Genomic DNA, 15308 nt, shown 5'->3' on the forward strand with positions numbered 1-15308 from the left:
TCCTGGTGTTTTGGACTTCAGCTCCCACAACTTTGGCCATCCAGGTGCTTTGGACTTCAACTCCCACAATTTAGGCCATCCAGGTGTTTTGGACTTCAACTCCCACAACTTTGGCCGTCCAGGTGTTTTGGACTTCAGCTCCCACCATTCCTAATAGCCGCAGGCCCTTTCCTTTTCAAGCATGGACAAACTTTGGCCATCCAGGTGCTTTGGACTTCAACTCTCACAATTTTGGCTGTCCAGGTGCTTTGAACCTCAACTCCCATCATTCCTAATAGCCGCAGGCCCTTTCCTTTTCAGGCATGGACAAACTTTGGCCGTCCAGGTGCTTTGGACTTCAACTCCCACAATTTTGGCCATCCAAGTGTTTTGGACTTCAACTCCCACAATTCCTAATAACCCCAGGCCCTTTCCTTTTCGGGCATGGACAAACTTTGGCCGTCCTGGTGTTTTGGACTTCAGCTCCCACAACTTTGGCCATCCAGGTGCTTTGGACTTCAACTTCCACCATTCCTAATAGCCTCAGGCCCTTTCCTTTTCAGGCATGGACAAACTTTGGCCATCCAGGTGTTTTGGACTTCAACTCCCACCATTCCTAACAGCCTCAGGCCCCTTCCTTTCCCCCCTCATTTGCTTAAGGGGTTAAATTAAGAGCCTGAGGCTGTTGGTGGTGTTGTATTAAGAGCCTGAGATTGTTAGGATTGATCGGTGTTGAAGTCCAAAACACCTGGACGGCCAAAGTTTGCCTATGCCTGGTGTAAACGCACCCAAAGTGATGCACAAGGAGGAAGTTCAGGCAAAGAAAAAGCCAGAGCAGAGTCCTCTCTGAATGCATTTACATTGTGGAATGAATGTGCTTTGACACCCTTTGAACATCTATGGCTCAATGCTATGGGATCATGGGAACTGGAGTTTTAACTAGGCCTTTAGCCTTCTCTGCCTCACCAAATTACATCTCTTAAGATTCCATAGTATTAAGCCATAGAAGTTAAAGTGCAGTCCAGCTCCTTTCCTTCAGTGTAGATGCAACCCAGGCCCCATCTACACTGCTATATAAAATCCATATTATCAGGTTTTAACTGGATTGTATTAGTCTACACTACAATGTAATCCAGTTCAAAGCAGATAATCTGGTATGCTGTGAGTTTTCCTGGCTGTATGGCCATGTTGCAGAAGCATTCTCTCCTGACATTTCACCCACGTCTATGGCAGGCATCCTCAGAGATTGTGACATCCCTTGGAAACTAGGCAACTGAGGTTTGTATGTCTGTGAAATGTCTAGGATGGGAGAAAGAACTCTTGTCTGTTGGAGGGAAGTGTTAATGTTGCAATTGGTCATCTGGATTAGCATTGAATAACCTTGCAGCTTCAAAGCCTGGCTGCTTCCTGCCTGAGGAGCTCCTTTGTTAGGAGGTATTAACTGGCCCTAGTTGTTTCCTGTCTGGAATTCCCCTGTTTTCTAAGTGTTGCTATTTATTTAATGCCCTGATTTGAGAGGACACACACACACACACATACTGGTAGACAGATATCGTTCAAATTCATTGTTTCCTCCTTTCTGTTTCTCTGTGTAGCCTGACATGGCGGCTGCTAGAGTGGTTCAGCATTTCTGTGTTCTCAAATAATATGCTGTGCCCAGGTTAGTTCTCCAAGTGCTCTGCTAAGGCTGACTTCCCAAGTTGAATTAATCTGCAGTGCCTGTGACGGCGCATGTGGCGCCTCATATACTTAGAACTGTTAGTTGCAGGATTTTAAACTGCCATTTTATTTCTGTCGACCTTGTACATGTGGTTGAATTTCATTGGTTGCTATAGCTGTCAATTTGTTGTTGTTATGCACCAATTGGTTTGTTTCCTCAGTTCAGTTGTTTAGGCTCCGCCCCTTCCAAGGAAGAAAGGGAAGGTTTCTCCCTCACCCTTTTTACCTCAGTTAAAGACTCATTGGATGGACGTGTCCAAAAGCTTGGCCCAAAAGCCCCTGGTCAAGGCATTTCCCTAAAGGAGGGCAAGAAAGCAATCCCCTGGGGAAAGCAGTCACGTCCATGCCTCTTTCTCTATAGCCCCAGGCGCGACGGCATAGTAGTAAAAAAGCCTACTTAAGGAAGTAGTAAAAATATGACTTCCCTTGATCAGTAATAAAAAAAAAGCCTACTTCAAGAAGTAGTAAAAATGACCAATTAAAGTGGCAAAAGAAGAACTAGCAAGCAAATCTCGCCAAAGGGTTTATTTTGCCAAGCCTATAGAAAAATAAAGCCAAAAAGAAGGGCCTCCAAGCCTCAAATCAAGCTGGGGACTCAAGCAAGCCACAAGCCTGTCTTTCCCTCAGCATCAGTCAGGCCCTGCGGCCTAAAAGTGAGCCAAGGCCTCAAGTCAAGCCGGGGTCTCGAGTAAAGCCTGTCTTCCCCTCACAAGCAAGTCAGGCCCTGCGGCCTAAAAGTGAGCCAAGGCCTCAAGTCAAGCCGGGGACTTGAGTAAAGCCTGTCTTTCCCTCAGCATCAGTCAGGCCCTGCGGCCTAAAAGTGAGCCAAGGCCTCAAGTCAAGCCAGGGTCTCGAGTAAAGCCTGTCTTCCCCTCACAAGCAAGTCAGGCCCTGCGGCCTAAAAGTGAGCCAAGGCCTCAAGTCAAGCCGGGGACTCAAGTAAAGCCTGTCTTCCCCTCTCAAGCAGGCTAGGCCCATCTTTCCCTAGAAGCAAGACTGCAGCTGCTAAAGCTCAAAATCTGCTTAGCAACCATTGCTAAGTGGCTTCAACCAGCAAAACAAAGCAAGTTTTACCTTTTAAAGAGGAGGCAGCTGTTTGTAATTGTTCTTTTCAAAGGATTGCATTGCATTTTTTGTGTGCTTTGCAATTGTATGCTTAAATTGCATTGCACTTATACTGTTTAAAGTGTGGAATAAGTTTCTTTTGTATTTGGCATTATGGCAAGCCATAACTTGGAGGTCCCACAAGTGAGGGCAAAATCCCCCCACCCTGTCAGAGAAAGGCATCCCACACAGAAGGCGATGTCCTGTCTTGTGCATCAGGAAAACCAACTTTCACAGAAATTCAAGAAAATTTGTCAGACCCTACCTATTTTAGCAAATTCAATGAAGTCATCCACTTGCCCAAAAGAAAGGGAGGTTCTTAGACAAGAATTTCTAAAAGCCTTCAATGATGGTGGTGTTATTGCAGAACAAATAATTGACGTTTTGAACAAGATGAATACCCCAGAGGCTTTAGAGAGGGCTAAAGAAATTTCTTTTAGTATGCAAGAAGAGAGGAGGCACTACAGAGCAGTTTTATATGAATTAGAGCCTAGTTCCTCCTTCAAAGGTGCAGAGGAAAAGGTTCAAGGCTCCCCATGTGTAAGCCTTAGATCCAGTCTGCTCAAACTTCTACCTAAGGCCGCTAGCCTTAGATCCAAACATTCATCTAGGCATAGTAGTGCCTCCCAATCTGCACATACATTTATTAGTACATCTTCCAAAGCAGCCTATTTTAGCAGAGAAGCTATTCGTTTAGAAATTAGGAAGGCGGTTTTAGAAGCAGAGGCGTCTGCGGAGATGGCTAAGCAAGGCCTCGCCTTCGAAGAGGAGGAGCTCCTCCTTCAACAGGCTAAGGCCCAGCAGGAACTGCTTTTGGCACAGACGAGAGCCCAACAGGAAGCTGAGTTAGCACAGGCTAAAGCCCAACAGGAAGCTGAGTTAGCACAGGCTAAAGCCCAACAGGAAGCTGAGTTAGCACAGGCTAAAGCCCAAAAGGAAGCTGACTTAGCACAGGCTAAGGCCCAGAGAGAAATTGAGTTTGCAGTGGCAAAGGCCAAGCAGGATACGCTACAGCGGGACCTAGATCTACTCCAAGCAAAAAGAGACACAGCTCAAAAGATAGCCAGGGCCAACGTTTTAGCCAAAGCTCTATCACAGGAGCTAACTCAAGAAAACCTTAGCCTCCTGCCAACACAAGAGTCTATTGCAAAGGTTTCAGCACACCTGCAACTGGAACCACCTGTAGTGCAGAGTCATGTCTCCTTTGACCATCCTGAAGATCGCTCACCTGTTCCAGTGTTTGCTTCTTCAAAGCCAGTCAGTTTCCCCAAAGTTCAACAAAGCACGGCCGGGAGGGTGCCATCGTCTCTGTCAGAGTCCATCCCTGTAATTAAGCCTCAGAGATACCACCTGTCTATGTGGGAACAAAAGGATGACGTCTTTCAGCAGGATCCAGATGTTCTCTCAGATGGGCAAGGCATGGCCGGGAGTGGTCCACCACATCCATCCCTGCATACTAAGCCAATTGTTTCATCGCTGAAGATTAAAGCTTCAGAGGCGCTGCCTGCCAGCAATCTGCTGAACTCAACATCTCCTACCATCATAACGAGACGTGTTCAACCGAAGAACATTGACTTTGCCACACCACAGCAGACTCCTCAGATGTATCCCTACACACCAGATTCACAATTGGGCTTCCTCCTGCGTAATCCCAGAAGAGATATCAGAGACAAAGGCGTCCAGAAATTCACCGACCGGCCAGACGACTACCTTCTGTGGAAAATTACCTTCAAGAGGGCCATCCGAGATTTCAAATTAGAAGCAGATGAAGAATTGTCTCTTCTTATGGCGTGGCTTGGATCCAGCTCAGCCGAGCAAGTAAAGAGGCTCTATGCTGCTCACGTGTCAGACCCTCAAAAAGCATTGTCCACAGCGTGGTCTCGCTTGGACCAGCGCTACGGTTCGAGCACTGAGATAGAAGCATCCCTCATGGATCGACTCAACAGGTTCCCATCACTGAAGATGAAAGATTACAAACAGCTTTGGGACCTCAGTGATCTTTTGTTAGAGCTAGCTTCAGCCAAAGGAAATCCAGAGCTGCCAGGATTGGTATGTCTGGACCAGCACTCGTCGCAGAGTGCCATTCTCGGCAAACTTCCCTTTCCCCTTCGAGAAGCTTGGGGGAAAGAGGTGTTCAAGTACAAGGAGGCAAATGCAAATGTATACCCGCCCTTCAACTTTTTGGTGGATTTTGTCACCAGAGCAGCCCGTGAGAGGAATGACCCTCAAACGGGTCTTCCCGCTTTGTACCAAGGCCTAAAGCCTGAAAGGACCTCCAAAGAAGACAAAGTGCAGGGCAAAGAACTTAAAAGGAACTTGAGTGTCAAGATGACAGACACTACTCCTCCATCTTCAGTTCAACCAGTTGGCAACAGCAGCATCACCTGTCCCATTCATCAGAGGCCACACAGCCTAGCTGAATGCAGAGAGTTCGCGAAGAAGCCCTATAAAGAGCGGCTTCAAATAGTTCAAAAGGCCAAGGTGTGCTTCAGATGTTGCAGCTCCACTATTCACTTCTCCAAAGACTGTAAAGAAAAGGTGAAATGTCAACATTGCAACAGCCTCAAGCATTGCTCCGCAATGCATAATTTTGATTCCCCTCAACTCAAAGCAAAGTCAAAGTCCCCTGTCAAAGAAGTGACCAAAGAAGTGAAGGACCAAAAGCCTACAGAACCTCAGGTAGCCCTCAAGGCTCCTGCCGTTGCCTGCACGAAGCTTTGTCAAAATAACATCAAGCCCAGGATTTGTCACCCAATCTGCCTGGCGGAGGTGTATCCAGACAAGCAGCCGTGGAATCGGAAAAAGGTCTACGTCGCCCTGGATGCCCAAAGTGATGCATCGCTTGCAACCCCAGAGTTCTTCGACATGTTCGACCTTCACACCAAGACAGTGGAATACACCATATCCACTTGCTCCTGAAGGAACAAGATGTGTGGCAGAATTGCAACTAGGTTCAAAATTTCACCCTTTGGACAAAAGGCCAGTTACGAACTTCCTGACCTTATAGAATGCAGCCTGATCCCCAGGAACAAAGAACAAATAGCCACAAAGGAGGTGGTTCAAGCCCATCCTCATCTCAAAGGCATCCAAGATCTAATTCCAGCTCTAGACTTGGAAACAGACATCGTTATGATTATCGGCGCAGATTGCCCCATACTGTTCCGTGTTAGCAACCAGATTGAAGGTCCCAAGGGATCACCCATTGCCCAGAAGTTGCCTTTAGGATGGACTGTGTTAGGCCCAGTCTGCCTGAACAAGATGTTCCAGCCTGTCACTAAAAGGCCTTCACTAATGCAAGGATGTGCCAGCCACATCTCAGTTTGTTGCCAGGGAGTAATACCTGATTACTCTTCCATCTTCGAAGTCACAGAGAGAGATGAGCAAACAGCCTTCTCTAAAGATGAACAAAGGTTCCTTGAGATGATGAACAACCAAGTCACTCAAGACCTCCAAGGTAATTGGATAGCACCTTTACCTTTCAAACCGGAAAGACCATCTCTACCCAACAACAGAGATGTTGCCCTTCATCGTCTCCTGTCCTTAAGAAGAAGGATGCTGAAGGATCCGAAGGTGAAGACCCAGATTACCCAGTTTGTGGAAGACCTCTTCAGCAGCAACTACGCCGAACCAGCCACTGCGTGTGCGGAGGAGGAGGAAGAGACCGATGGTGGACCTTTCTCGCCACAGCCGTCGGCAGTGATGATGGCCGTTCTGTCCCCACGGGCGTGTGACAGCGACCCAGCCACTCCTGCAGCCCAGTCCCTCAAGGATGTTACTGAAGAAAAGTCAAACGATGGCAGCCAACCATCTAAGAGACGACGAATGAGCTCAGAGAACAATTCACAAAGTTATGAAACTTCAAGTCAAGATCTCAGCTTTAGTTACTTTGCAGCGGAAAACCTGATAGAGTACAAATGGCCACCTGATGAAATGGGAGTATACTACATGCTTCAAGAGCAAGTCAGTGAATACTTGGGTGTGATCTCCTTTAAGCGAAAGTATCCAGATTTAGAAAGCAGAGATCTATCTCACAAAGAGAAACTCTACCTCGGAGAACTAAATGTCTCTGAAGGCGAATGCGGTCTTGAAAACCAGGAGGAACCTCTGTCGGCAAGACTGAAAGCAAGAGAGAGAAATTCCACCCCAAGAAAAGAGAGATCCAAACGATCTGTATCCAAATCAGTTCCTGGGTACAAACCAAAGACCTTTTCAAATGCTATATGTGGGATTTGTCTGAAGAGAAAGGAGTCCAACAAAAAAGGGAAGACGGAAGCCCTTATACACTGCTCCCAGTGTGAAAGCAGTGGCCACCCTTCCTGTCTGGACATGTCTGCGGAGCTTCTGGCAATCATTAAGACCTATCCATGGCAATGTTTGGAGTGCAAGACATGCATCATATGCGGCCAGCCTCACCACGAGGAAGAGATGATATTCTGCGACGCATCCACCAAGGCTATTGCTGCGGTTGCATACGACAGACAGAGAGGCATCAGTACCTGCTCTCCAGGATTTGTGATGTCAAAGACTAAAGTAGCACCCATGGACTTTTCAGTGCCCAGAAGAGAACTCTGTGCCGCTGTCTTAGCTACTCAGTTAAGGCAAACTGTCAGAGAAGAAATAACTTAAAGAAAAGGACAATCCCAGACACCAATGGACTAAGGGTTTTGTTTCTAAGTTATATCCTAGCTTGGACAATAGAGTGTGCAAGGCCCATACAGTCTTAAAGTTATAATAGTTAAAGGTGTTTAACTTTATTTGGTTTAGATTTCCGAAAGTCCGGAAATCTAGGCCGGGAGTGTGACGGCGCATGTGGCGCCTCATATACTTAGAACTGTTAGTTGCAGGATTTTAAACTGCCATTTTATTTCTGTCTACCTTGTACATGTGGTTGAATTTCATTGGTTGCTATAGCTGTCAATTTGTTGTTGTTATGCACCAATTGGTTTGTTTCCTCAGTTCAGTTGTTTAGGCTCCGCCCCTTCCAAGGAAGAAAGGGAAGGTTTCTCCCTCACCCTTTTTACCTCAGTTAAAGACTCATTGGATGGACGTGTCCAAAAGCCTGGCCCAAAAGCCCCTGGTCAAGGCATTTTTTACTACCAGTTCTTAGGTTTATTTCCCCTGAGTCTTATTCTTTATGTTCAAACCCCCTGAACGAACATGTGAAGACTCAGGCGCCCTCACACCAGTTCTTTGGCATCATAGGAAGGTCTTGTCCTTCAATTTAGGCCACTGAACTGGGGTTATGGTATGCTCAGGCATCCATAGCCATTGAGAGAGAGGGAAAGGAAAAGCTTCTCAGCTTATTACTCCTAGGACCCTGGACTTAGAGTTTATAAAGTATCTTTTCCCAGTTGAAACATAAAGTTTGTGTCAAAGAAAGAGAATTGTTAACAATAAACATCATTTTGAGTTAACTGTTGTGTTCTGGTCCTTGGGAGTTCCAGTTTCCCTAAAGGAGGGCAAGAAAGCAATCCCCTGGGGAAAGCAGTCACGTCCATGCCTCTTTCTCTATAGCCCCAGGCGCGACGGCATAGTGCCTTTCATGTTCTTTGATTCGTGTTTGGGTAATGCTGCCTTTGGTGGTCCCTATGTAGACTTGCCCACAGCTGCATGGTATACAGTAGACTCCTGCAGAGGTGAGAGGATCCCTCTTGTCCATTTGTTGGATCTTCTCAGTGGGTCTGTAGATAGTTTGTAGGTTGTGTTTCTCTATCAGCTTCTCTATGCAGTCAGTGGTTCCCTAGATGTAGATAATCTGGAATGTATATAGCAGTGTAGAAGAGTAGTTGTTGTTTATTCGTTCAGTCACTTCCGACTCTGTGACCTCATGGACCAGCCCACGCCAGAGCTCCCTGTCGACCGTCACCACCCCAGCTCCTTCAGAATCAAGCCAGTCACTTCAAGGATGCCATCCATCTATCTTGCCCTTGGTCAGCCCCTCTTCCTTATTCCTTCCATTTTCCCCAGCATAATTGTCTTCTCTAAGTTTTCCTACCGTCTCATGATATTGACAAAGTACTTCATCTTTGCCTCTACTATCCTTCCCTCCAATGAGCAGTCGGGCTTTATTTCCTAAAGTATGGACTGGTTGGATCTTCACGCGGTCCAAGGCACTCTCAGAATTTTCCTCCAGCACAACAGTTCAAAAGCGTCTATCTTCCTTCACTCAGCCTTCCTTATGGTCCAGGTTACTGCAGGGAAAACCACTGCTTTAACTATGTAGAGCTTGGTTGCCAGTGTGATGTCTCTACTCTTCACTATTTTATCGAGATTGGTCATTGCTCTCTTCCCAAGAAGTAAGCGTCTCCTGATTTCCTGGCTGCAGTCTGCGTCTGCAGTAATCTTATTATTACTATTATTGTTATGTTATGCTATTTTATTTTACTGTGTATGATTTTGCTTTATCATCTTTGTACTCATATGTTGTATGTATTTTACTGTGTTGTTATTGTGTTTTGGTTTTACTTTATTGTAATATGCTGTTGGGCTTATTTATTTATTTATTTAAAACATTTATATTCTGCCCTTCTCATCCCGAAGGGGACTCAGGGCAGGGCACAGCATATACACGACAAACATTCAATGCCGGGACACAGATTCACATACAATACATAAACATTAAAAAATTTTTTATCAAAATATTAAAATACACCATTTACATGAGGCTTGGCCTCATATAAGCCGCCCCGAGTGCCCATTGGGGAGATGGTGGCAGGGTATTAAATAAAAAAATATATTATTGTTATTATTATTATTATTATTATTACTATTATTACAACCTGAGGATCACAACCAGATACAGTGAAGACATCTGCCCTTGCGCTGTGCTACTCTGCTGCTGAGTATGCATGCCCAGTGTGGAACACATCTCACTATGTTAAAACAGTGGATGTGGCTCTTAATGAGACATGCCGCATTATCACGTGGTGCCTGCGCCCTACACCACTGGAAAAATTACACTGCTTAGCCGGTATTGCGCTACCTGACATCAGCCGGGAAGTAGCAGCCAATAGTGAAAGGACCAAGACAGAGACATCTCCAGCTCATCCCGTTTGGGTATCAGCCAGCACGTCAATGACTTAAATCTAGAAATAGTTTTCTAAGATCTACAGAGACACTCGCTGGAACACCTCAGCAAGCGAGAGTCCAAAAGTGGCAGGCTCAAACCCAGAACCTCAACCAATGGCTGATACCAAATGAGAGACTTCCCCCTGGGCACACAGAGGACTGAGCGACTTGGAAGGCGCTAAACAGACTGTGCTCTGGCACCACGAGATGCAGAGCCAACCTTCAGAAATGAGACTACGAAGTGGAATCCACGACATGCAAATGTGGAGAGGAGCAAACCACTGACCACCTGCTGCAATTCAACCTGAGCCCTGCCACATGCACGATGGAGGACTTTCTTTCAGCAACACCAGAGGCACTTCAAGTGGCCAGCTACTGGTCAAAGGAAATTTAATCAGCTACCAAGTTTTTAATCTGTTTGTTTGTTTTGTTCTGTTAGAAATGTAATACAATGTTCTGGTTGCGGATGACACGATAAATTGCTCTCCTCCCAAGAAGTAAGCATCTCCTGATTTCCTGGCTGCAGTCTGCATCTGCAGTAATCTTATTACTACTATTATTAGTATTATTATTATTTGCTTGCTGATTAACAGCAACTCTAAAGCAAACCTACCATGGGGTTTACTTGGCAAAACTGGTTCAGAATAACTCCCAAGATACTACAGCATTGAGCCATGACAGTTAGAAGTGATGTCAGATTGCATCAATTCTACATTGTGGCCACACCCTTACTCTCAAACAATCACCATCATTTCCTCCTTTCTAGATCCACATAAAAGAAGTTCTGCCCTCGTGGTGACGTCAACGATGACGACACGCCCTTCGGGACCGACCCACTCTGGGAAAGAGAGGGGGAGAAAGGGACCGAGTGCGCATGCGCTGTATACTACCATGGCGGAATTGGAACTCGGGCAACATTGCCAGGTGGAACATTGTGGGCAGCTTGGTAAGAAAGGCTTTAAGCCATTTGTGAGAATGGGTTTGTTGGAGTGATGGATAGAAAGGCCGATCCTCAGTTGAAGGGTTGCTTCTGGAGATGTGGAGGCAGAGCGCCTCCTTTCGTAGTTCGGGGCTCCTGCCGCTTCTGTCTATAGCGTTCGACTGGGAACCGGAAGTATAGGAAGCGTGATTCCTGTTGTGCCTCTACGGATTCCTCCCGTTGGTGGATTCAACAGGGGGAGAAGAGGTTACTAATCAACCAATCAGACGAGGGGTGGGCGTGGCTTGTTCTCATTCAACGCTCATAGGCTACCAGCATTGTTTATGAAGGCTTTTTCATTTCAGAAGGATGAATGGGTGCATTTCCTTGAGAATAAACTGACCTGTTTAGAATATTTTTACCTATTTGGTTAAATCCGTGTATGAGTCTGAAAACCCAGTTTATTTCCTCTTTCACTGGGGTGCATCTACACTATAGAATTAATGCAGTTTGACACCACTTGAACTGCCATGGCTCAGTGCTATGAAAACATAAAATATGTAGTTTGGGGAGGCATCAGCATTCTTTGAGAAGAGTAAATACCTTGTAAAACTACAATTCCCATTATCCTCTAACACTGAACCCAAGCAGTTACAATTGTGTCAAATTGCATTAATTTAACAGTGTGGATGCACCCCCAGCCAATGTAGTTTTGTTAAACTAGTTCATGGTGAAAACACTGGATATTGGTTTGCTTCATTTTTCATAGAATTAGCTAAGACTCCTTCTACACTGCTGTATAATCCTGATTATCAAATCAGATAATCCACATTATCTGCTTTGATCTGGATTATATGAGTCTACACTGCCATATAATCCAGTTCAAAGCAGATAATATAGGGCCCTTTCCACACAGCTGAATAAAAACCCAATTTTCTGCTTTAAACTGGATCATATGGCAGTGTGGACTCAGATAACCCAGTTCAAAGCAGATATTGTGGGATTTTTTGCCTTGATATCCTGGGTTATATAGCTGTGTGGAAAAGCCCTTGGAGGTCCCTTAAAGTCCTAAATATCTGTGATGTCATAGCATTAACATGTGCTGAAAAATGCCTAATTTCACATCATGTCTTATGCTATTTGTAAACTATCTAGTAATGTACAGACATCAGATATTTTGTCTCTTAATTTTTGTCATCCGAATGAACAGCTAAAATTAGATGATGGTATCTCTTCCATTTCAGACTTCTTACCTTTTGTCTGTGATGGCTGTTCAGGCGTCTTTTGGTAAGAAACTATCTTTTATTATTTCTGCAGTGTTCTTAAGGAGTTCATTGAAACCCATCCAAAAGAAAACACCAGGGAATTTACAATCTACATTTAGTGAATAAAGAAAGAGGAGGAAAGAAAGGAATAGGGAAAGTAAGACCAACTGGGTGAATAGGAAGGAGTAGAACTCAGCATTCTGAACTAGCTTCGTTTAAGATAAAGCATGCCAAATCAATATAAATCTCTGCCACACGAATCCTGTTCTTGCTGTTTCACATAATAATGTTATCTTTTTCCCTGTTGCTGTAAGTCTTGAGCACAGAAGTCGAGCTGCTCACAGTTGTTCTGAGGTAAGCTGATAATTAACCTATATCCTATAAACACTGACTATTTCAACCAATGATGAAGTTCAGATTCCTTAGGCTCATTCAGAATAACCTTTCAAGACATACTTCCTATTATTTAAATGGAATTGAAATGATCATACATCTTTTCCCCCAAATTACACACAAAAATACATGTATGCAGTTAAGTTTGAACAAAGCTGTTTATTTCCTTTTTTGTTTTTGGCACCTTTCACATAGATGAGATAATTTTGTTATTGCTTTTGAACTGTGAATTATTTGCTTTCAGCTGTTGTGGTGTTTTTCTATTTATAGAAATTACTGATAAACCAGAGGCTGTATACTTTATTGGTAGCTTCAGTACTAATTCATAGTAAAATCTGTTTCAGACCATTAGCAATGTTAAACCAATGTTTTCTCTTGTTATACTGGCAACAGTAGTTCATATGTTAAGAATGTTTCGTTCTCCTTTTTCAGATAGAGAACGATGCTAAAAATGTAGGTTGTATACGTGATAATATGCTGATGTTACACAGCCCCTCACCCATTTTTTCCCTTGGTATCTTGGTTTTTAGGCCTGTTCCTGTGGTTATTTGGGGCAGTGATTCTGAAAATTGCACAGGATAGACTGCATCAGCTCTAGTTTCTTTAATGTGGTTACTATGATTTCTTATGGGCAAGCTGATGATAATAAGCAGAAACTTGTGCCATTTTTGGAATCAACAGATCAGACATACCCGGAAACAGGTCTAACATTTGAAGCACCAAAATGTGTGTTGGCCAGTGTCATATAAGGCAGTATTTGAGTGCTCTTTGTGCAACGTATTCATTTGTGTTTTCTTTTGAAATTGACCTAGGCAAATCTAAAAAGTGGGGATGTGAAACCAGATCATCACACATCATACTTGTGCAGCTATAAAGATTGTGAGGGAAAAGAGCTTGTTCCTGTACTATGCTCCTACTGTGAGAAACATTTTTGTTTAAGGTGAGCAAAGGAGTAAATTTTACCAACCTTACCCCTATACTTTCCTTGAACCTACAGTGGAAACAGAAATGGTTTATCCATGACTTTTGCAGAAATTGCCATAGAGTTATCTTAGAAGAGGATGTAAACATTGGCTAGGACCTTCAACACAACTCCCTGATAGCTTCTGGTAGAAGCATACCACATAATCACCTGGAGAACAAAAAAAATCTTAGACAGGAAATATATTTTCAGGTGAGGTTAGGTGAAACTCAGGACACCAGACTCATAGGTAAAGTGGTCATATTGTATTCTTATAACAATTTCCTCATCTATTATTTTCAGGCACCGTCATCAGTCCGACCATGAGTGTGAGAAACTGGAAACCCCTAAACCTCGTATGGCTGCTACCCAACAGCTTATTAAAGATATTGTCGGTAAGCAGGATGATTTTCAATAGGGTTTTCTAAAATAAAACTTTTAGGATTAGACACTAGAACAGTGGTTCTCGACCTGTGAGTCGTTTGATGTTTTGGCCTTCAACTCCCAGAAATCCCAACAGCTGGTAAACTAGCTGCGATTCCTGGGAGTTGTAGGCCAAAACACCTGGGGACCCACAGGTTGAGAACCACTGACATAATACAAGATCAAGAATGTTAATATTGATGCTTTGAAATTGTTTCATATTTCATTATTTCACTGGTCACATCCTGTTTCTGAACTGCTGTTCCCCTCATACATACACGCTGAGGGAGGCGTCACTTTTTTCTAGTAAACCAGTTTCTAAGCATCCCAAGAGATGCTCACTGCAGCATATTCTTCATAGACCAGAACATCCTATTAAAATTAGTATTGTATATCTATCTTAAGATTCCAAGAAAGAAGTCAAAGTGAATAAAAGATGCAGAGGAGCCAAGAGCAGTGAAACAGCAGCCAAGGTAGCTCTAATGAAACTGAAAATGCATGCATGTGGAGATAAATCTGTGCCACAGGTACGTCATTGCATATATTTCTGGGTTTTTAAATTTTTATTTAGACAAAAGTGATATCTGCAGTGAGTTTTAGAACTTTTTTTAAAAAATGCATACTTAAGATTGGATATAACATCATATAAATGGCTTTTTTCTTATTGCAGACAGAAAGAATTTATTTTCAAGTGTTTTTACCTAAAGGAAGTAAGGAGAAAAGCAAGCCCATGTTCTTTTGTAATAACTGGAGCATTGGCAGAGTAATAGATTTTGCAGCTTCCATAGCAAACCTTAAAAATGATAACAACAAAACCACAGCTAAGGTAAACCAAACAATATAAGCATGCTTGTATTTTGTATTTGATTTTAAAATAGCGTGGAAGGTTGTTTTTTTTTACATTTTCTTTTTCTAATTTTCAGAAATTAAGACTTTGTCATCCATCATCTGGAGAAGCCTTGCCTCTAGATCACATCCTAGCATCCTATATAAACCGCGAAGAATCCACATTGTATAATGGTGGAAACGTGATCTTGGAATACCTTGATAATGAAGTTCAGTTGTTGGAAGATGCAAGCTCGTATTTAGAATAACTATAACTGTCCATATTATATATTACATTTAACACAGATCAAAAATTGTATTTATAGTTCATATAAACATGTGCATTTCTTGGAGTGTTGTGTGGTTTCCGAGCTGTGTGTGTTTTTGTTGATATGGATTTACATAGACTGAACAACCTGTTGTCTCTGATCTGTTAGGAAACTGAGAATATGCCAGTGCATACAAATAGCAGTTCTTCAGAAGTGTTTTTCAGTTCCCAAAAATATATCTACAGTAATCTTCCATAAAACAACATTATTATTATTATTATTATTATTATTATTATTATTATTTTGCACTCAAGAGACAAAATAGACTGTGGTACAAATAACATATTTGGTTTACTCACAAACTTCAGAATGCACAGGTACAC

The 15308-nt window shown here is 43.4% G+C and overlaps 2 protein-coding genes across 3 annotated transcripts; both read left to right on the top strand.

The window, feature by feature from the left end:
- The first annotated feature begins 5730 nt into the window (after positions 1–5730).
- On the top strand, positions 5731–7428 carry LOC132767476 (uncharacterized). The gene has a single exon (XM_060762515.2). The coding sequence runs from the start codon at positions 5731–5733 to the stop codon at positions 7426–7428; it is 1698 nt and encodes a 565-aa protein (XP_060618498.2).
- A 3245-nt stretch (positions 7429–10673) lies between these two features.
- On the top strand, positions 10674–15009 carry ZFAND1 (zinc finger AN1-type containing 1). Of its 2 annotated transcripts, XM_060775539.2 has the most exons (8): positions 10674–10816; positions 12034–12076; positions 12369–12408; positions 13260–13387; positions 13712–13803; positions 14237–14358; positions 14502–14657; positions 14755–15009. In XM_060775539.2, exons 1-8 carry the CDS (start codon positions 10678–10680, stop codon positions 14923–14925), a joined length of 891 nt encoding a protein of 296 aa, XP_060631522.2. In that variant the 5' UTR covers positions 10674–10677; the 3' UTR covers positions 14926–15009. The 2 variants fall into 2 exon arrangements, with proteins under 2 accessions (XP_060631522.2, XP_067323484.1); XM_067467383.1 differs by lacking the exon at positions 13260–13387 and having other exon boundaries at positions 10687–10816.
- Positions 15010–15308: the final 299 nt, after the last annotated feature.

The sequence above is a fragment of the Anolis sagrei genome, chromosome 4, assembly GCF_037176765.1.
Source record: "Anolis sagrei isolate rAnoSag1 chromosome 4, rAnoSag1.mat, whole genome shotgun sequence".
NCBI classification, from domain to species: Eukaryota; Metazoa; Chordata; class Lepidosauria; order Squamata; family Dactyloidae; genus Anolis; species Anolis sagrei.

Bases quoted from the DNA above. Each gene is read 5' to 3' on its own strand.
- LOC132767476 (XM_060762515.2), top strand. From the start codon at position 5,731: ATGTGTGGCAGAATTGCAACTAGGTTCAAAATTTCACCCTTTGGACAA.
- ZFAND1 (XM_060775539.2), top strand. From the start codon at position 10,678: ATGACGACACGCCCTTCGGGACCGACCCACTCTGGGAAAGAGAGGGGG. The intron at 12,077-12,368 runs GTAAGAAACTAT...TGTTGCTGTAAG, and splicing joins GGCTGTTCAGGCGTCTTTTG to TCTTGAGCACAGAAGTCGAG. The intron at 14,359-14,501 runs GTACGTCATTGC...TTCTTATTGCAG, and splicing joins GAGATAAATCTGTGCCACAG to ACAGAAAGAATTTATTTTCA.